The sequence below is a fragment of the Trachemys scripta genome, chromosome 25, assembly GCF_013100865.1.
Source record: "Trachemys scripta elegans isolate TJP31775 chromosome 25, CAS_Tse_1.0, whole genome shotgun sequence".
Classification (NCBI taxonomy): domain Eukaryota; kingdom Metazoa; phylum Chordata; order Testudines; family Emydidae; genus Trachemys; species Trachemys scripta.
Window position 1 is genome coordinate 1,600,104 of NC_048322.1, and position 20,134 is coordinate 1,620,237.

A 20,134-nucleotide genomic window follows, 5' to 3' on the forward strand; every position below is an offset into this window, starting at 1 on the left:
TAAGGGAAAAAAACTTCTGACACTGGTGCACGTGGCGAGCACACACACCTACTGTGAAATACACATGAGCAATCACTCGAAGAAGAAATTGGAATCATGTTTGTTAAGGGGGCGGGAACAAGAAATGGGGAACAGGGACACAGGCAAGGCTCTGCGGCGTTAGAGTTGGGAAGGGGGTGTAGCAGGGTGGATACCTGCTCCTGCCTGGAAGGGCCTGGGATAGCCCAGGGAGTAGGCAGTGTGAAGGCTGAGCTGATTGGGGGAAGTGGCTGCAGCTGGGGCCATGCCCCAAACAGCCTCAGCAGGCCTATATAAGAGTCTCTCTCTGCCTTCAGAAAGAGAAGGGCCTGGCTGCAGGGAGCTAGACAGGGTACCTGTGGTGGAGCAGGGCTGGGGACAGGCTGAGGAGCTGGGGAGCTCCAGCCTGGATAGCCCCAGGCTGTGGCCTAGCAGAAGGCCAAGGGGTACTGGGGGTTGCAGAGGGCAGCCCAGGGCTAGGCCAAGGCAGCAGGTCCAAACCCTCCTTGCCAGTGATGAGTGGCCTATACTGCAGTCTGCCACAGGGAGCGGGGCCTAGTTGGTGACTGGCAGTGGCCTAGTGATAAGGCAAGGTGGGGATAGTGGGTGGGGATTCCCCAGGGAGGGGAGACCTAGCCTGTGGGTACTGCCAGGGGGCAGCACCCAGAGCAAAGGGGCACCAGGGTCCTGGGAGGGACACTGGGGCCAGTGCAGAGGACAAGGCGGATCACCGGCCTGCAGTGGGCGCTCCAGAGGCTGGTGAGCTAATTCCCTGGACGACCAGCAGGAGGCACCGCAGGGGTGAGTCCAGACCCTCTACAGGGGGATCCTTGCAACAAAGCCCGTTGCCAACTCTGTCCACATATCTATTCAAGGGACACCATTATAGGACCTAAATCACATCAGCCACACCATCAGGGGCTCGTTCACCTGCACATCTACCAATGTGAAATATGCCATCATGTGCCAGCAATGCCCCTCTGCCATGTACATTAGCCAAACTGGAGAGTCTCTACGCAAAAGAATAAATGGACACAAATCAGACGTCAAGAATTAACACATCCAAAAACCAGTAGGAGAACACTTCAACCTCCCTGGACGTTCAATTACAGACCTAAGAGAGGCAATTCTACAACAAAAAAACTTCAAAAATAGACTCCAACGAGAAACTGCAGAACTGGAATTAATTTGCAAACTGCACACCATTAAATTAAGCCTGAATAAAGACTGGGAGTGGATGGGTCATTACACAAATTAAAAACTATTTCCCCATGCTAAGTTTTCGCCTACTGTTACTCACACCTTCTTGTCAACTGTTTGAAATGGACCATTCTGATTACCACTACAAAAGGTTTTTTTTCTCCTGCTGATAATAGCCTACCTTAATTGACTAGTTTTGTTAGAGTTGGTATGGCAACCCCCATTTTTTCATGGTGTGTGTGTGTGTGTGTGTGTGTGTGTGTGTGTCTTCCTACTGTATTTTCCCACTGCATGCATCTGATGAAGTGGGTTTCAGCCCACAAAAGCTTATGCCCAAATACAGGGGTTCTCAAACTGGGGGTTGGGACCCCTCAGGGGTTGTGAGGTTATTCCTTGGGGGGGTCATGAGCTGTCAGCCTGCACCCCAAATCCCACTTTGCCTCCAGCATTTATAATGGTGTTAAATATATAAAAAAGTGTTTTTAATGTATTGGGGGGGTCGCACTCAGAGGCTTGCTGTGTGAAAGGGGTCACCAGTAGAAAAGTCTGAGAACCCCTGCCCAAATACATTTGTTAGTCTCTAAGGTACCACAAGTACTCCTCGTTCTTTTTGACCATACATATACTAACCAATAGAAACGGACACCTTAAGCGGAGGAAATACAAATAAGAACCTCTTGAATATGCATTGGACATGGCAGCATCAGCTTAACCGACTATAAAAGTAACATCCCAGGGGCAGCAGAGGGTACAGAGATGTAGACCTTGGGAGGGGCCTGAATGATTTGCCGCCGGGGAAGATGAGGACAATGACGGTGATGAGAAAGATAATGGTTAAGTCTGTAAGATAATGGTTCAGAAGGTTAAGAAAGATAAGGGTGTAAGTATGGTCATCCAAAAGTACTTTCTGTATTATCTCTATCTGCCTTGTTGAGTTTAAGTGTGTTAAGTGTGCTAAATTATTAATAAATCATTTACTTGTATAAATATATATAGAGAGAGAGAGTTCCCATGGTGTGAGAGTTGCACCTGTGCACATTGGGGTTCCCAAACTATATGATAATTTTACAATAATCTTACTGGGCCTGATCTTGGGACAAGAACCTGTTTATCCTCAAGTTATAATTATATATATCCAACTTTGGGCCAGGCTACATCATATATTGGCATTATTAATAAATGACATAAATCATGAGTATTAAGGCTTGATGCTTAATTATGGACTTCCCAAAGGCCACATATGGGTTGGAGGAACTATTGACATTCTTGTAATCAGAGTAAAGGAGCAGATGTGGTATATAGCCATCCTATTACCATAAGGAAGCAGATAAAATACCTCTCCTACTTACCATTTTTTCATTTTGTCAGGTCCCCAAGACAGAGTAAATTGAATCAGGGCCTCCCTTCTGATGGTCTCCCTTACCCCTCCATCTTTGTTTTCAATGGTGTCCATAACTTGTAAGTACACACAGTGCAAGACCCTCTTTACTATACTTATCGTAGTCTAATCGTTATGTGTATTGATCCTTGCCTATGATTTCAATTATAACTGTCTGTATTAAATCAAGTTTCTGTGCGTTTCACCAAATTTCATCTTCTCAATTAACTTTGAGTAGCCATGTTACAAGGGCAAGCTGTACCCCAGTACGTAATCTTATAGGTGTAAAAATTGTACAGGCTACACTACCACCCTGTGACATCATCAACAAAGTGCCCATTTGTGCCTGAGTAGGAGCCCTGCTATGGGAGGGAGGAATGCAGCAAGGATGAGGATCGGTGGCCAGGGTCGCTGTGCATAGAGATGGGGAGGTTATATGGGGAGGGGGTAATGAGTGGGAAGGGAGGTGAAGAGTTAAAATAATAATATTTCGGGGAAATGTATAATGAAGTGAAACTGAACACAAATAAAACTGGAGTGTAGGCTCTAAAGCAACAAGGCTTGGGTAGGGATTCGGGGTTAAAGGTCTGGGATCCCCCACAGTTCTAGATCCCCAAACCTCTCCTCCCTCCCACTGACCCACCCAGCCCACTTCCTGGGTGCCCTTCCTCCACACTCCCCTCCCCTTCATCCCATTACTCTCAGCCGGCACCACCTCCCGGCACCTTGGGAACGTCTTGTGTTCCCTCCTTGTCTCTCACTACCTCATCTCTCCCTGCTGCTTCTTAGCTCTAATCCTGTACACACCCTCCCCATGTCCTGGCACCCCAGAATTATCTCCTCCCCTCCCATGGCTCTGTTCTCCCTTCACCCGTGGGGTCCTAAATGGCAACATTATACCCTCTCCTATCAAAAGAGGAGCTCATCTGACTGTCACACAAGCCATGCATGAGTCATACACCTATTTACTCAATTTAGTATTCTACAGGCAGCATATTTTCGTTTTAAAATGAGGAAAAGGCATAAAAGCTATTGGATACATTAATAGCTATATTAATAACTATACGGCTACATTAAATGCAATTTTAAAATGACTGATGGCACCAAAAAGGCACATGTCCAAAAATTATACAAGTGTGTGGGAGATAAGGCAAAAAAAGGCGGCAAGGAAAATTGTCAGAACTTGTATGACAAACAAACGTATAAAGTTATTACTACTCGGGCTCTTTAGAGACTTCACAGCTTCTAATAACCGAGGGGACAGGACTCCTTACCCAACAAGACCACCGTTTCATAGTTCTCCTACATGACATCCCTGTAGAGGGCTCTGAGTGGGGTCCAGCAGAGCCCACTATTCCCTGGTGAAATACACAGCCACCTCCTCAAAAGTCACTGGCCCCTGAAAGAGCAAGAGTCCAACACTCAGTACCTGCTGCCCCAGTCACAACCCCACTATTCACGGAACAGCAGCACCAGGGAAATGGAAGCTCTGGGAGGCACTTGTTAACAGAGTCCCACCCCACCTTGCCTAGAGCAGCCAGGAGGCATCAGAGGGTGGAAAGAGAGAACCTTTGTGTCTCCCAGCTGACAGACAGAGGCAGGGTCTCCACATTTATCACATACCTACTAGACAAAACTTGATACAGGAGATGGGGCTGGCTCTGGACCCTGCTGGTGTCTCCCTGGTAGGAATCCCAACACTCTTCAAATAAAATATATGGAAGAGAAGGGAAGTCAATAGTAAAGAATGTAAGTTAGAAGATCAAAAGTGTAGAAAACTGGTAAGGGAAGCTATCAGAAATTAATGACCAATCAATGAAAATAAGAAGGAAGTTTTTTAAAGTATATTAAGTACAAAATTAATCCCAACAATTATCATGGTAAATTACTAGACGGAAATGACAGAATTATCAAAAATAATGCAGAAGAGGTAAAAGTGTTCAGTAAATATTTATCTCCTGGATTTGGAGAAAAACAGATGTTGTAACTCTTATCAGAAGATGTTGACGACAACACTCTTTCCATTCCAATAATAACTCACGAGGACGGTAAACAGCAGCTATTGAAGTTAGACATGTTTAAATCAGCGTGTCCAGATAACTTGTATCCAAGAGTCTGACATTGATACTGGGTAAGATAATGGACCAGCCGATGCTGGAGTTCATTAATAAAGAATTAAAGGGAGTGTGCGACAGGGCAGCCCCGCCCCACACTAGTCCCGGCAGCGCCAGACAAGTAGCTCTGTCGGCGGAAGTCCTGCCCCGCTCATACTGGGCATGCTCCAAATATATAATTAGTACCCATTAACAAAGGTTTAGAATCATAGAATATCAGGGTTGGAAGGGACCTCGGGAGGTCATCTAGTCCAACTCCCTGCTCAAAGCAGAACCAATTCCCAACTAAATCATCCCAGCCAGGGCTTTGTCAAGCCTGACCTTAAAAACCTCTAAGGAAGGAGATTCCACCACATCCCTAGATAACCCATTCCAGTGTTTCACCACCCTCCTAGTGAAAAAGTTTTTTCTAATATCCAACCTAAACCTCCCCCACTGCAACTTGAGACCATTACTCCTTGTTCTGTCATCTGCCAACCCTGAGAAAAGTCTAGATCCATCCTCTTTGGAACCCCCTTTCAGGTAGTTGAAAACAGCTATCAAATCCCCCCTCATTCTTCTCTTCTGCAGACTAAACAATCCCAGTTCCCTCAGCCTCTCCTCATAAGTCATGTGCTCCAGCCCCCTAATCATTTTTGTTGCCCTCTGCTGGACTCTTTCCAATTTTTCCACATCCTTCTTGTAGTGTGGGGCCCCAAACTGGACACAGTACTCCAGATGAGACCTCACCAATGTCGAATAGAGGGGAATGATCACGTCCCTAGATCTGCTGGCAATGCCCCTATTTATACAGTCCAAAATGCTGTTAGCCTTCTTGGCAACAAGGGCACACTGTCGACTCATACCCAGCTTCTCGTCCACTGTAACGCCTAGGTCCTTTTCTGCAAAACTGCTGCCTACCTATTCGGTCCCTAGTCTGTAACAGTGCCTGGGATTCTTCCATCCTAAGTGCTGGACTCTGCGCTTGTCCTTGTTGAACCTCATCAGATTTCTTTTGGCCCAATCCTCTAATTTGTCTAGCTCCCTCTGTATCCTATCCCTACCCTCCAGTGTATCTACCACTCCTCCCAGTTTAGTGTCATCTGCAAACTTGCTGAGGGTGCAGTACACGCCATCCTCCAGATCATTAATGAAGATATTGAACAAAACCGGTCACAGGATCGACCCTTTGGGCACTCCACTTGATACCGGCTGCCAACTAAGACATTGAGCCATTGATCACTACCCGTTGAGCCCGACGACCTAGCCAGCTTTCTATCCACCTTATAGTCCATTCATCCAGCCCATACTTCTTTAATTTGCTGGCAAGAATACTGTGGAGACCGTATCAAAAGCTTTGTTCAAGTCAAGGAATAACACGTCCAGTGCTTTCCCCTCATCCCCAGAGACAGTTATCTCATCATAGAAGGCATTTAAGTTAATCAGGCATGACTTGCCCTTGGTGAATCCATGTTGTTGATCAATTTCCTCTCCTCTAAGTGCTTCAGAATTGATTCCTTGAGGACCTGCTCCATGATTTTTCCAGAGACTGAGGTGAGGCTGACTGGCCTGTAGTTCCTCAGATCCTCCTCCTTCCCTTTTTTAAAGATGGGCACTACATTAGCCTTTTTCTAGTCATCTGGGACATCGCCCGATCACCATGAGTTTTCAAAGATAATGGCCAATGGCTCTGCAATCATATCCGCCAATTCCCTCAGCATCCTCAGATGCATTAGATCTTGGATTTGTGTAGGTCCAGCTTTTCTAAATAGTCCTGAACCACTTCTTTCTCCACAAAGGGCTGGTCACCTCCTCCCCATGCTGTGCTGCCCAGTGCAGCAGTCTGGGAGCTAACCTTGTTCGTGAAGACAGAGGCAAAAAAAAAAAAAAAAAAAAAAAGCATTGAGTACATTAGCTTTTTCCACATCCTCTGTCACTAGGTTGCCTCCCTCATTCAGTAACAGGCCCACGCTTTCCTTGACCACCTTCTTGTTGCTAAGATACCTGAAGAAACCCTTCTTGTTACTCTTAACATCCCTTGCTAGCTGCAACTACAAGTGTAATTTAGCCTTCCTGATTTCACTTCCTGATTTCACATACCTGAGCAATATTTTTATACCCCTTCCTGGTAATTTGTCCAATCTTCCACTTCTTGTAAGCATCTTTTTTTGTGTTTAAGACAAGCAATGATTTCACTGTTAAACCAAGCTGGTTGCCAGGACCAGCTTTAGGCCAATTCCACCGATTCCCCCGAATTGGGTCCCATGTCTAAGAGGGCCCCACCAATCGGGACGCTGCTGGAAGGAAAGCTGTGCATCTCTCCCGGAAGCAGCTGCTGCTGCTATGGCAACGAGAGACGCTGATGCTGGCCCAGCCGGCAGAGGGCTGAGGCAGAGGCTGTTGCACGTCAGGAGGGGGGAGGAGGGAGGCACACACGTGCTTCGCAGCCCTTCCCTCCCTTCCCCCGGCACCCACCTGGAGGAGACGCTGAGGGGGCTTCCAGTCCGGTGGGAGAGAGGATCATCTGCAGTGGACCTCACTCACCTGAGCAGCTGCTGGGGCTTCAGTCGGTGAGTGTTTGACCCTGTGATTCCCCCCCAGCCACCACTCCTGCAAACACTGGGCAAGGGGCAGCCCCATCCCCCACCCCCAGTGAGGTTATGGTGAGGGGCAGCAGGGGAGGAAGGAAGCAACATGTGATGGCAGTCCCCTCCCTAATTAAAACATATCTGCGATCAACAATGCAGGATGACCGATTAAACAATTTGGCAATCATGTCAATTGAATGCGAAGTAATGAAGAGCTTAGAGTTAGGCAATATATTGAAAGATTCTGTCAAACAAAAAGCAAGGAAGATAAAGTTTTAAAAACATATAGGTGAGGTGTACAATAAAGTTCCTCTTAATGAACTTGATATTTTATAATATATGATGCAATGTATGTAATATATAATTTTGTTATTTATATAATCATGGAAAGTAAATAATACATGGAAGAAATGAGAGCGGTTTTTTTAAGTGTTTTTTTTTTTTTTTTTAAGTCATCCCTGCCGGGGCCCCGTCGAAACCGTTCAAATTGGGCCCCACACTTCCTAAAGCCGGCCCTGCTGGTCACCTGCCATATTACTATTCTTTCTACACATCAGGATGGTTTGTTCCTGCAACCTCAATAAGGATTCTTTAAAATACAGCCAGTTCTCCTGGACTTCTTTCCCCCTCATGTTATTCTCCCAGATTATCCTGCCCATCAGTTCCCTGAGAGAGTTAAAGTCTACTTTTCTGCAGTCCAGGGTCCGTATTCTGCTGCTCTCCTTTCTTCCTTGTGTCAGGATCCTGAACTCGACCATCTCATGGTCACTGCCTCCCAGGTTCCCATCCACTTTTGCTTCCCCTACTAATTCTTCCCTGTTTGTGAGCAGCAGGTCAAGAAGAGCTCTTAGACACAATAAATCCTATCAAACTAACTGGATATCCTTATTGGATGAGATGAAAACTTTGGTTGCAGCTAATAGTATTGATGTAATATACCTAGACTTCTGTAAGGCATATGACTTGGTTCAGCACAATATTCTGACTAAAAAACTAGAATATTACAAAATAAACACGGCATACATTAAATAGGTTAAAAACTGGAATTGTAAATGGGAAACCATGGTCGAGTGGATTTCTTTCTAGCGGGTTCCCGCAAGGATTGGTTCTTGGCCCTGCGTTATTTCACATTCTTATCAATGACCTAGAAGACCATATAAAATCATCACTGATCAAGTTTGCAGTTGCCACAAAGATTGGGGGTGGTGGTAACTAATGAAGTGTCAGTAGATTCAGGTACATGGAGGGGAGTGGAGAGGGAGGCCAAAGTGTATAGGTGATGGGGCCTGTTTGGAGGAGGGGCAGAGCTAGGGCATGGCTGGACTAGGAGCAGAAGGCCCAGCTGGAGGTAGCAGTGAGGGGCCCAGCTCAGGCTACAATACCAAGCTGGCATGCACCAGACCATATGCAGTTGCTGCCAGTAATATGTGCGTGCAGCAGCCTAGGACAGGAAACACCTACTGGCTTCTACGGTGCTAAGAAAGGGCTGGAGGGGATGGACAAGAAGGTGAGGTTGAACGGGAAATGGTGGCTGGAAGAGGAGGTGGAGAAGGAGAGAGGGACACAAACACCAGTCTTCTCTCATATACTTGGTTACTGTAACCAACACATGATTAAACTGTCAAGATCTTGAGGCACAGACCATATCAGAGATTTCTCTCATTGGCTCTGTTATCAACTGCCCATGACAAACACTTGAAAGAGGGGAGGCAGAGCTGGAAATGGTGACAGAAGAAGGAGGAGGGGAAAGAGAGATGTTTGAAAGCATGACCATTATTTCCATTCCACCGTAACAAAAAGTACAGGAGAAGGGAACAGCACTTCAGAATCACCCAGCAACTACGTAGAGAGAGCTCTGGACAGGGACAATTCCTGGTTCTGCTACGGGACTGCTGGGTGACCTTGGATAAGTCATTGAACTTCTCTGTGCCTCTGATTGCAAACTCGTGAGAGATCCATAACTGCCTATAGGGCTGCTAACTCCTCCAGACAACATCGCTCTGTGCCAAAACTAGGAAATTCACTTCCAAAAAGTGACTCTTTGGATTTGTGTGGTATCTCTTTAAGACAGAGTCCAGCCTTGGAAATAACAGCAGTTACGAATATGAAAACTGGTGAACTGGCTCTGGTCTGGGGTAGTGCAAATTACTTGCCTGGCTGGGAAAGGGAGGACTTGCTAATAGCTGTTAGCACAGAGGGCCCACCCCATCAGCCAGTGAATTCTGTTAAGCAAAAGAAATCAGGGTTTGATCCTGCAGGACAAGGAGGAAAGAGAAAACTGAATTTTGCAAAGGGAAGCCACAGGTTAACCCTAAAATGCCCAAACTCCAATGGTATTGAGCCAAAGGTGTGGCATGACAAACATGATTGTAGATGGACACTTGCAATGAACTTGCGGTTATTGCTAAATTTTGTAATGAATGTGTTGCTATTGCCACAAACCGTAAAAATGTACAATGTGCCTAATCTTTTGGAAAATCCCTTGAACGTGTTAAAAGGAATACATGAGAACACACGTTATGTTAAAAGGCCTTGTTACACTGGGGTTTCACAGTTCATGCCTATAAACAATATGGGAACTTTTCACAGGGGAAAAGACATTCCAGACCTAATGTGCTGTATGAAAAGGAAGACTGAGGCACACTACCATATTGCTTTCAGGGATAAATGCCAAGATTCCTGTACTATGAAGAACATTAATATCTGCATTTATTCGATGTTAATTGGGTTCCAAACATTTGCCCAAGCTTGTGTGGATAAAGTAGCGGTTTTCTTTAGCTCTTGGCAAGATCACATGAGACATACAGGAACCATGCTGCAAGAGCAGATCCAATCCACTATTGTTCTAACTAAGTTTTACCTTGAGTTTGTAAAGAGGTTCAATCATGTGGTTGAACATGATTTTGATAAACCATTTCTGTTATACACTGGTACGGCTTCTAACCCAATACTAGCTGTAGTGAGACAGAACCCAGGATGGGGAGCTCTTGGGATGCAGTCAGTGATGTTTGTGTCATCCCTTCCTGCATCAATTTTGCGTTGGGGGTGTGACGTTATTGACATAAACTGGGACCGTATAGATCATTGTTGCAACCAAGGTCCTGTAGTGGCACCCAAATCTTGTATAAAGGGGGTAAAATGGGGTGTCTAGGACAAGGTTATGGTTTACTGATTATGATTATGCTGTCTATATGTGTGTATCAGTTTTGTAGTTGAAGTTATGAATATTGGCTCTATACTGTCTGTATGGCAAATTTATGCTATGCTTCTGGGTGACATCCCAGATAAGCTGAGATTAGCTCTGCCTAGCCTGCTTGATGGCCCATTAAGGACCATCAGCTATACAATGGACCCATTGAGAGAAGGCAGATACGCCTTGTAACTCAGCAAAGTATGCAGGGACTGGCCCATGTGACTCCAGACTCCATTTTGCTGTAATTTTCCACAGTAAGAACAAAGAGGTGTTCTTACACCTGGAAAAGACTATATAAGGCTGATGCCTCATCTCCATCTTGTCTTCAATCCTGCTTCATACCTCTGGAGGAACTTTGCTACAAGCTGAAGCTTTGAACAAAGGACTGAGGACCCATCCCAGCGGGGGATGTATTCCAGAGACTTGATTTGAACCTGCAGTTTATTCCATCGCTGCTGCAAGCCTGAACCAAGAACTTTGCCATTACTGTATGTAATTGATTCCATTTAACCAATTCTAACTCTCATCTCTATCTTTTTCCTTTTATGAATAAACCTTTAGATTTTAGATTCTAAAGGATTGGCAAAAGCGTGATTTGTGGGTAAGATCTGATTTGTATATTGACCTGGGTCTGGGGCTTGGTCCTTTGGGATCAGGAGAACCTTTTTCTTTTACTGGGGTATTGGTTTTCATAACCATTTGTCCCCATAACAAGTGGCACTGGTGGTAATACTGGGAAACTGGAGTGTCTAAGGAGATTGCTTGTGAGACTTGCGGTTAGCCAGTGGGGTGAGACCGAAGTCCTCCTAGTCTGGCTGGTTTGGTTTGCCTTAGAGGTGGAAAAACCCCAGCCTTGGGCTGTAACTGCCCTGTTTGAGCAATTTGTCCTGAGTTAGCACTCTCAATTGGGTTCCGCCAGAACCGCATTGTCACAGCCCCTCTCACTGGGGTCTCCTCTCTCCAGAGCTGCTCACCACTAAAATCTGTGTGGGGTCCCCAGAGCTCAGGTAGTTCAGCTCTGGAATAGTCTTACAAGGGTGGCTGTGGAGTCTCTTTCACTGGGAAGTTTTTAAGAACAGGTAGGACAAACCTCTGTCAGAGATAATCTAAATATAATTGGTCCTGCCTCGGCAGAGAGAGATGGATTTGATGACAGCTTGAGGCCCTGTTGAGCCCTACATTTCTAGGATGCTATGCAATACATACATATGAAAACATAACAGACAGAATAAAACCCACAACATAATGCCAGACAATTCATCCTCCCCCCCCTCTAAAAAAAACCCCTACACTCCACAACATCAAATGACAGAATACAAAGGAGAGCAAAGCAACACAATGCGAACTAACACAACCTAGAACAAAAGTACACCATACAAAAGAGCTCAACTCAAACCAACACAGCAGAGGCACCAAACAAGAGGAGGCAAAACAATGCACTATAAAACTATGCAACACAACATGATGCATCACAGTTCCAAATGGCAAATCCAATGCAAAACAGCTCAGCGTAGAACATGGCACAGCACAAGAGAGAATTATTTCAATGGAGGCATGGAAGGGATCTTGAGAGGTTGTCTACTGAAGCCTCCTGTGATGAGGCAGGACCAAGTATCCCTAGACATTCCCAGACTGGTGGACCTCTAATCTGGTCTTAAAAACCTCCAATGAAGGAATTTCCACAACCTCCATTGGAAGTCAATACAACACAAACACAGACCAAAACAACTCTGTACACACTTACGCTGGGCTTGCGGTTAAGGGGAGAGGCAAGAATTCAAACAATCTGGGTTCAGTTCCCAGTTTTGCCCCAAATTCTCCATGCAAACTTGAGCAAATTACTTCAGCTCTCTGAGCTTCAGTTTCCCCATCTGTAAAATGGAGAGTAGCCGCCCACCATTTGCCTATTTAGCCTTTGAGCTTTTTGTGCAAGGACTCTCGATCACTGTGGGCATGTCTACACTGCAGTTAGATACCGGCGGCTGGCCCATGCCCGCTGACTTGGGCTCACACAGCTGCGGGACTGTTTAATTGTGGTGTCGATGTTCCGGCTTGGGCTGCAGCCCAAGGCCTGGCACCCTCCCACCTCGCAGGATCCTACAGCCTGGCTCCAGCCCGAGCCCAGACATCTACACTGCAATTAAACAGCCCCTTCACCTGAACCCCATGAGTCTGAGTCAGCTGGCATGGGCCAGCTGTGGGTTTTTCATGGCAGGGTAGAGATACCCTTGGTGTCTGTTCAGCACCTGTCACAATGGGGACCCTGATCTTGGTCAGTGTCTGTGCAGAGCCCTGCACAACAGGGGCCTGACCTCAGTCAGGGGCTCTGCAACTCCCGGCATTACAGGATCCCTGATTTTATTTGGGGTCCCTGCAGCATCTGGCAAAATGTGGGGGCAGGATCTCTGTCAGGGTCTGTGCTGTGCCCAGTACAGTGGTGGGGTGTGATCTGGGTTGGGGTTAGTACAGGGCCAGGCCCAAAGGGACACAGATCTCAGTCGAGGTCTCTGAAGTGCCCAGCACAATGGAGGCAGCAATCTGGGCTGCAGTCGTGCGCTGCCTGGCACAAGGGGGCCATGAGCTCGGGCCGGGTCTGAGTTTTACCTGGCACAATGGGGGGCCAGATGTCAGTTAGTGTCTCTACAGTGCCCAGGATAACATGGGTGCAGATCTCAGTTTGGGTCTCCACAGCACCTGTCACAACAGTGGGGTCTGACCTTTGTTGGGGTTTCTTCAGTGCCTGGTATAATGGTGGGATCTGATGTTGATTTGGGTCTCTGCAGCGCCTGGCAGAACAGATCCCAGATCTCACTTGGGGTCTCTGCAGCGCCGGCAGAACAGGATCTGAGAATGTGACTAGCAGGCGGTGTCTTGGGGGGGCTTCTGGGTTGGGCAGGGTGGGGGAAGGGAAAGTAGCTGGGACTGGGAAACCTGGGGCTGGGCCGTCTCCATGGGGGACGCTTGCTCCTCCCTTCCCTTCCTGGGCCTTCCCATGCCCTGTTGCCAGCAGAGAGCAGCCCCCACTCCCAGCCCAGAGGTATCCCTGTCTCAGGGCTCTCCCAGCCTCTGCCCATTAACCCTCTGCCCAGTTCAGAAATCACTCAGGGGAACGATTTCCCACCTACACAAGGACAAATCACTGCCGGTACAAATGGGGGGAAACACCCCAAACCTGAGATTTGAACTGGCCATTGGCGAAGTGGAGAGAAAATGGGGCACAGTCGGGGGAGGGGAACAGAGACCTTCTCAGGGATTGGAGGGAAAGGGGGGGGTCACCCTGGATGTGGCTCGTTGCTCTCTAGGGAGAAGGGGGGCAGGGCTGGAGAGGATGGGGGGTCCCCACGGGAGGGGGCAGCGGTAAATCCGAGGGGATCTCAGCCCCCCCTTCTCTCCCCGCTCCTCGGGGGTCACCGGCTCTTCTCCCCCGGCCATGTCCGGGCTGCACAGACATTTTCCATCCGCCCCTTTCCCAGGTCTCCCCCCCCCGCCCGACAGCCCCCGCCCGGCCCCACGCAGGGACCCAGTGGGGCCGGGCCCCTCCCCCCGTGGGGCCCCAGGGCAGAGCCGGGCCGGGCCCGGGGGCGTTGGGCTCCTGCGGGGACAGCAGCTCCGAGCCCCCCGCGGGCGCTGCCCCCAGGGAGCAGATCCCGGCGCTGCGAGATGCCGGGTCCCCCCCACGGACACTGGGGCAGAGTCACCGCCCGGCCCCGCCCCCGGGGCTCGCTCCGGTACCTGGAGGCTGCAGCGCCGCAGCGGGGCGGGCAGAGCCCGGGGGGGTTAATGAAGGTCTCTCCCCCCGCCGCGATCTGCGCATGCCCAGAGCTCCAACGGCACAAACCGTCTCCGGCCCCGGGAGAGGCTCCAATGGCCCAGCGCGAACCAGGCAGAGCCGCAGCGCCCGGCGCGCGTTCACAAACCAGCCCCGCCTCCTCGCCCGACGTCACTTCCGCTCCCGGGAGAGTCCGGAACTACATCTCCCAGCCTGCCCCGGGAGCGCTGCTGCCCTCTGCAGCCAGGTAAGGGTGGGCCCCGGGGTCAGCCTGAGCCTTTCCCCATCTCCCCTTCCCTCGTAGAGACCCCCCCGCCCCCTGTCCCCTCGCCCGCAGTGACCCCCGCGCCCCTCCCCCGCCGGGCCTCTCAGACCCGCCCCCGGCGTCTTCCCGCGTCTCAGGCTGCCTCTCACACTGTGATACTGATGTCAAGCTCCAAGCCTTTGCCAGGCACTGCACTTACACAGCCCTCCACAGGCAGGGACAAACCCAACTGTGTTACACCAATGATCTCCCAGCCACTCATGAACCATCAATGGGCTCCAGCCAATTCCCCAGCCCTGCACCCCAGAACTGTCCCATTTTGCACTGGTCAGAAGCCTGGCCACTGTAAGTTCATTACCTAGTTTGCCACTTTGTCAAAGGGAAGTGGACATGCACCAGCCTTTGTAACCTGGGCAGATTTCTCCAGCACTTTAGACAAACTCACTGGTAAGGATAAAACATTAAATCTGCATCTCCCTCAGCAGCTTTCTGTGTCTTCCCAACCCCAGGGGAAGCCCTCCTCCCCCTGCCAATTGGGTCATTTGCATTCTTACAGACAAGTATTTCTTCAGTAGAATTTGCATCCTGTCTTAAAGAGACCATTAATTTCCACAAGCATATTGGGACCGACTAGTGTCCTGAAAAACTGGGACCTGGATTGGGGTTCCCCCCCAACACCCCTTTCTCTATCTCTGAGAAGTCAGCTGTGTGACTGCTCCCTTTCGGGAGGTCGGTTTCACAGTCCGTCCTCTCTGAACCCGAGTCACAGGCTGAATTCCTGGGTGCAGAGATGCTGAATCAGCCACTCTGTCCTGGGCATCCTGTCCCAAGTGACCAGTGAGGAGACATTCATGTACTTCGACTAGTCTTTCCCCAGTTTTCTTCTCTGCTCCCCAGGGCACACACCTCTGTGCTTTCTACAACAGTCTATGACCCCTGTTCAGCTGCAAAGGGCTCACAGCCAATAATAGCCTGGACAGTTTTCTCACTGACAGGCACTTTATCCCCCTCCCTTCCTGAGGTGGTGGTGCCTTCAGCTGCAGTGCAGGAACTGGTCTCCACCTCCCTCACACCTGGAAGAATGCTGCTTCCCCCTCCTGCAGAGCAGTTAAAGAGACTCTCTCGCATTCATTCAGCAGTTCATAGGACTTTACTGTTTCCCTATGGGGTCCCAGCATCGTATTTCTTCTTGCTGCGGGTATAACAGTCTGAGCTGCACTGAAAAAATCATTTCCAATAAGTATGGCAATAGTTTTTAAAACCATCAGTGTTGATCTGCATTTCAGTCAAAGACACACGAATCCTGTAACCTCCTACTAATAAAAGTTCTGGCAGTGTTACCTTCTTGAATTATACTCTGCTTAACCACAGAAATTTCTGCACCTGTAGCCTCCCATCGTAAGTATCCCTTGCCATGAATATTGAAAACCTTGATGTGCTGCATGTCTGGTTCTGCAGAGGGTAATCCCACAAAACCAAGATGATAAGTGTCCGGCGCCTGTGAGATTTCTGTGTTGAGGACAGCAGTATTAACATGGGCTATTTGTTGTCTGCTTCCTCTCAGTACACGGCATTTATTCCTCAGGTTAATTACAGGGATAGCACCTTTTTGGCTCTTCTGTTTTCACAGGAGGTTTGGGATGGGGATTAGAGGAATGGTTTTGGGGATGTGTGACGCTCTGTACCTCGGGGGGACATCCTACACCCCCATCTTCATCTTTATAAAATGATTGTGTGGTATCCAATGCAAAGTTTGTCATGTTGGGTGTGTTCGGAAGGCTCGTGATGCACTGTGCATGGTTGTTATAATAATTGTTACTGTAATGTTATAGTAAGGTTGTAGGTTACAATTTCATGTATATAGTTATGAGGCTGAAAATGTACCCTCGTGGCTTAAAGCAAACCCCTGCAAAAACTCTCCAAGAGCAGAGAGGCAGTTCACACCTTGTCATGGCAACGGCATGGATGGGACAAACCCAGCCCAGCCTCACAGGAACAATGAACGCTGTCTTAGGCAGCAATAAAGAATCTGTTCGACCAGGGGTCTCAAACATGCGGCCCGGAGAGTTATTTCCTGCGGCCCAACAAGCTCCCCTCACCCACCGCCCCGCTTCCCTCCCAGCGTGCCGCATCCCCGCTCCTCTGCCTACCTGCAGGCGCTTCCTGCCACCAAACAGCTGTTTGGTGGCATTTAGCACTTTCCAGGAGGAAGGGGGAAGAGCAGGGAGGAGGCAGAAAAAAGGCAAGACAGTGGTGGGGATTTGGGGAAGGGGTTGGAATAGGGGCAGGGAGGGGGCAGAATTGGGGTGAGGACTTTGGGAAAGGGGTGGGAATGGGGGCGGGGAAGGGGTGGGAAGAGGCAGGGTAGGGCCAGGGCCTCATGGGAGGGGTGGAGTGGGGGTGGGAGGGGGTTGTATCTTTATATGTAAAGGTGTCAGTGATGCGGCCCTTGCGCCAATGTACTAGTCCTCATGTGGCCCTCGTGGTGATTTGAGTTTGAGACCCCTGTGTTAGACCCTGGAGGGAATCACCCCTTTCCTTTGGGCAGTTTGGGACTGGGATGACGTAATACTCACCTGACTCTGAAGGTGGGCGGGGGCAAAGCCAAGCAGAAAGAAAGGACATGATAAAAGGAAGTGACATTTTGCCATGCTCTCTCTCTTTTGCCTACATCTTGTGACAGGGTCGGGGTAGAGGAGAGTGATAGAAGGTAGATCTATTAGCCCCAGATTACGCAGGTCCCTTTTCCCTGAGTAAGATAATGGGCTGTTCCAGAACAATCAGGAAATTGCTGGAATCAATTATGGCAGGCAGGCTAATTAGGACATCTGGAGCCAATTAAGAAGCTACTAGAATCAATTAGCACAGGCAGGCTAATCAGGGAACCTGGTTTATAAAGGACCTCACTTCACTTAGTGAGGTGCGTGAGAGGAGCTGGGAGTAAGAGGTGTGCAAGAAGCTGAGAGTGAGTAGGCGTACTGCTGGAGGACTGAGGAGTACAAGCGGCTACAGCCATCAGGAGGAAGGTCCTGTGGTGAGGATAAAGAAGGTGTTGGGAGGAGGCCATGGGGAAGTAGCCCAGGGAGTTGTAGCTGTCACGCAGCTGTTACAGGAAACACTGTAGACAGCTGCAATCCACAGGGCCCTGGGCTGGAACACGGAGTAGATGGTGGGCCCAGGTTCCCCCCAACTCCCTATTGGATAGAAGAGGAGTTGACCTGGACTGTTGGTCCCACCAGAGGAGAAGGTCCCTGGCCTGTCCCCCGACTAGGTGGATCAGCAGAGACTGCGGGGGATTGTTCTCCTCCCTTTCCCCAGGCTGGCCAGTGATGAGGTTAGCTGAGTGAACGGCAGGGTTGAGCCACTAGAAAAAGTGGGCAAACTGAGAGCTGCTGTGAATCTCTGAGGTGAGCAAATTCGCCTATAAGCGCAGGACCCACCAAGGCAGAGGAGGAACTTTGTCACAATCTACAGACACCACCACCACCAAGTGACTGAACCACTGATCAAAGGGGAGACCCTAGCTGAAGAGCCAGCCTGTGGTGAGAAGCCTCTAAGTTTGAAAGGACATTGAAAGTGTTAAGGTCCGCTTAGAATGTGTTTTGCTTTTATTTCATTTGACCAAATCTGACTTTGTTGTGCTTTGACTTATAATCACTTAGATCTACCTTTATAGTTAATAAATCTGTTTATTCTACCTGAAGCAGTGCGTTTGGTTTGCAGTGTGTCAGAGACTCCCTTGGGAGAACAAGCCTGGTACATATCAATTTCTTTGTTAAATTGACAAACTTATATAAGCTTGCAGTGTCCAGTGGGCATAACTGAACACTGCAGGATGGAGGTTCCTAGGGTTGTGTCTGGGACCGGAGATACTGGCTAGTGTCAGTCACTCACAAGTAGCTGGGAGCAGCTGATATGCCAGAGGCTGTGCGTGAGCACCCCAGGAGTGGGGGCTCTCACAGCAGAGCAGGGTAAGGCTGGCTCCCAGAGGCAAGAATTGGAGTGACCTAGCAGATCACTGGTCCAGACAACACCAGAGGGGAATGTCACAGGCTGCGAGTGCCCAGCCTCCCAGCCACCTTCCTTTTTCCCACGGGTAAAACGGGAACCCTGCTTCCCACCAGGTTTAAACTTCCCTTTGTGTGGTTTACACTCACTCAAAGCATCAGCTAGAGAGACCACCTCATCCAGAGTTCACATTTTTATCCCACAGACACTGCTTCATATCATCTCTACATATGCTTAAGAAATGTTCCAGAGCAACAAGTTCAAACCATTGCTTCAAAGCTTGCAATTCCCCTTCCCCTCACCATTTCCCATCAGATCTTTCATCCTGTTACACATTCCCCGTTACTCAAACACGCATTTCTCTTAAGACTCCTAAAATTCGCCCGATCTGTATCAGGGGTGATCTGAAATCATTTCTTTGAATTTCTAGTAATCTAAAGCATCCTGAATTGGCATTTCCTTGAATGTATTCAGAACTTTACCAGTTAACTTTGCAACCAAAGTGGGGATTTTCTTGTCCTCAGGAATCTCATGACTCACACGCAGCCTCTCAAAGGTAGTGAAATATTCTGTAACATCATCTGTCACTTCGGATGCAAGACACAATTGTTCCCATTTGTGGATTTTTGGAAGGTGGGAATCAGTGACAGGGGAAGGTTCTGGTTCTGCTTTTCTAGCCGTCCAATTAATGTTTTTGCTCTTTCTTTCTCCTTCATGGCGAGTCTTTGGCCTTCAGCTTCCTCAGCTTTCAGCTCTAGGGGCAATGCGGAGATGCCAAAGCTCCAGGTCACCCTGACGGACAGGGCAGGCAGTCTGATGAGAGATTTAGCAGGCCAGGGGGTCCCTTCCTCCATGTGAGCTGGAACCACCTGGGGCCGAGCTAAGGAGAGAGCAGGAGCCCAAGAAGAGCCGGGGAACCGAGCTTCGACAGCCAGAGAAGGACTGGGAATGGCTGAGCCATTACAAACATTGAATCTATCTCCCCTTGTAAGTATTCTCACACTTGCTTCTTATCAAACTGTCTGTTCTGAGCTATCTTGATTATCACTTCAAAAGTTTTTTTTCTCTTACTTAATTGGCCTCTCAGAGTTGGTAAGACAACTCCCACCTGTTCATGCTCTCTGTATGTGTGTATATATATCTCCTCAATATATGTTTCACTCTATATGCATCCGAAGAAGTGGGCTGTAGCCCACGAAAGCTTATGCTCTAATAAATTTGTTAGTCTCTAAGGTGCCACAGGTACTCCTGTTCTTTTTGAGGATACAGACTAACACGGCTGCTACCCTGAAACCTGTTAGGGAAAATAAGGAGTTTTTAAATACTATCTCTGCTGGCCTTAGATTTCTCCTCCTGTCCCTTACTTGACAACTCAGATGAGATAGCCGTGTGGTTAAGGTGATAGACTGCTAATCTATTGTGCTCTGCATACATGGGTTTGAATCCCATCCTCAGCAGAAGCCTTCAGTCTTTTCTCTTCCTTGACAAACATCTTCCCCCCTTTGGTACAATCACAGACCAAACCATGTTGCTTCCTGCAAACAAAAACCATCTCAAGAACTCAGAACCCCCCCTGCTTAAAATAAAACATCTAAATACCAGATTTCTAAAAGAATTCTCTA

At 48.5% G+C, this 20,134-nt stretch overlaps 2 protein-coding genes across 9 annotated transcripts in view; one reads left to right on the plus strand and one right to left on the minus strand.

Moving 5' to 3' along the window:
- LOC117869996 (zinc finger protein 239-like) overlaps window positions 1-20,134 on the minus strand; it is a 1,162,621-nt gene that overhangs the window by 917,314 nt on the left and 225,173 nt on the right. For 2 of the 7 annotated variants that reach the window (XM_034757131.1, XM_034757126.1), the window contains exons 1-2: window positions 14,203-14,312; window positions 3,871-3,995 (exon numbers count right to left, since the gene is read on the minus strand). The exons of 3 other annotated variants lie outside the window; for them this stretch is intronic. Coding sequence is in view for 1 of the 4 variants with exons in the window: in XM_034757124.1 (XP_034613015.1) it covers window positions 14,203-14,284 (82 nt within the window). In the remaining 3 variants the exon portion in view is untranslated. Of the gene's footprint in view, window positions 1-3,870; window positions 3,996-14,202; window positions 14,391-20,134 lie in introns of those variants that run through there. 2 more of the 7 variants (XM_034757124.1, XM_034757127.1) reach the window with 2 other exon arrangements.
- The window catches only part of LOC117870022 (zinc finger protein 501-like), a 273,140-nt gene that overhangs the window by 213,143 nt on the left and 39,863 nt on the right, over window positions 1-20,134 (plus strand). The window lies entirely within an intron of this gene.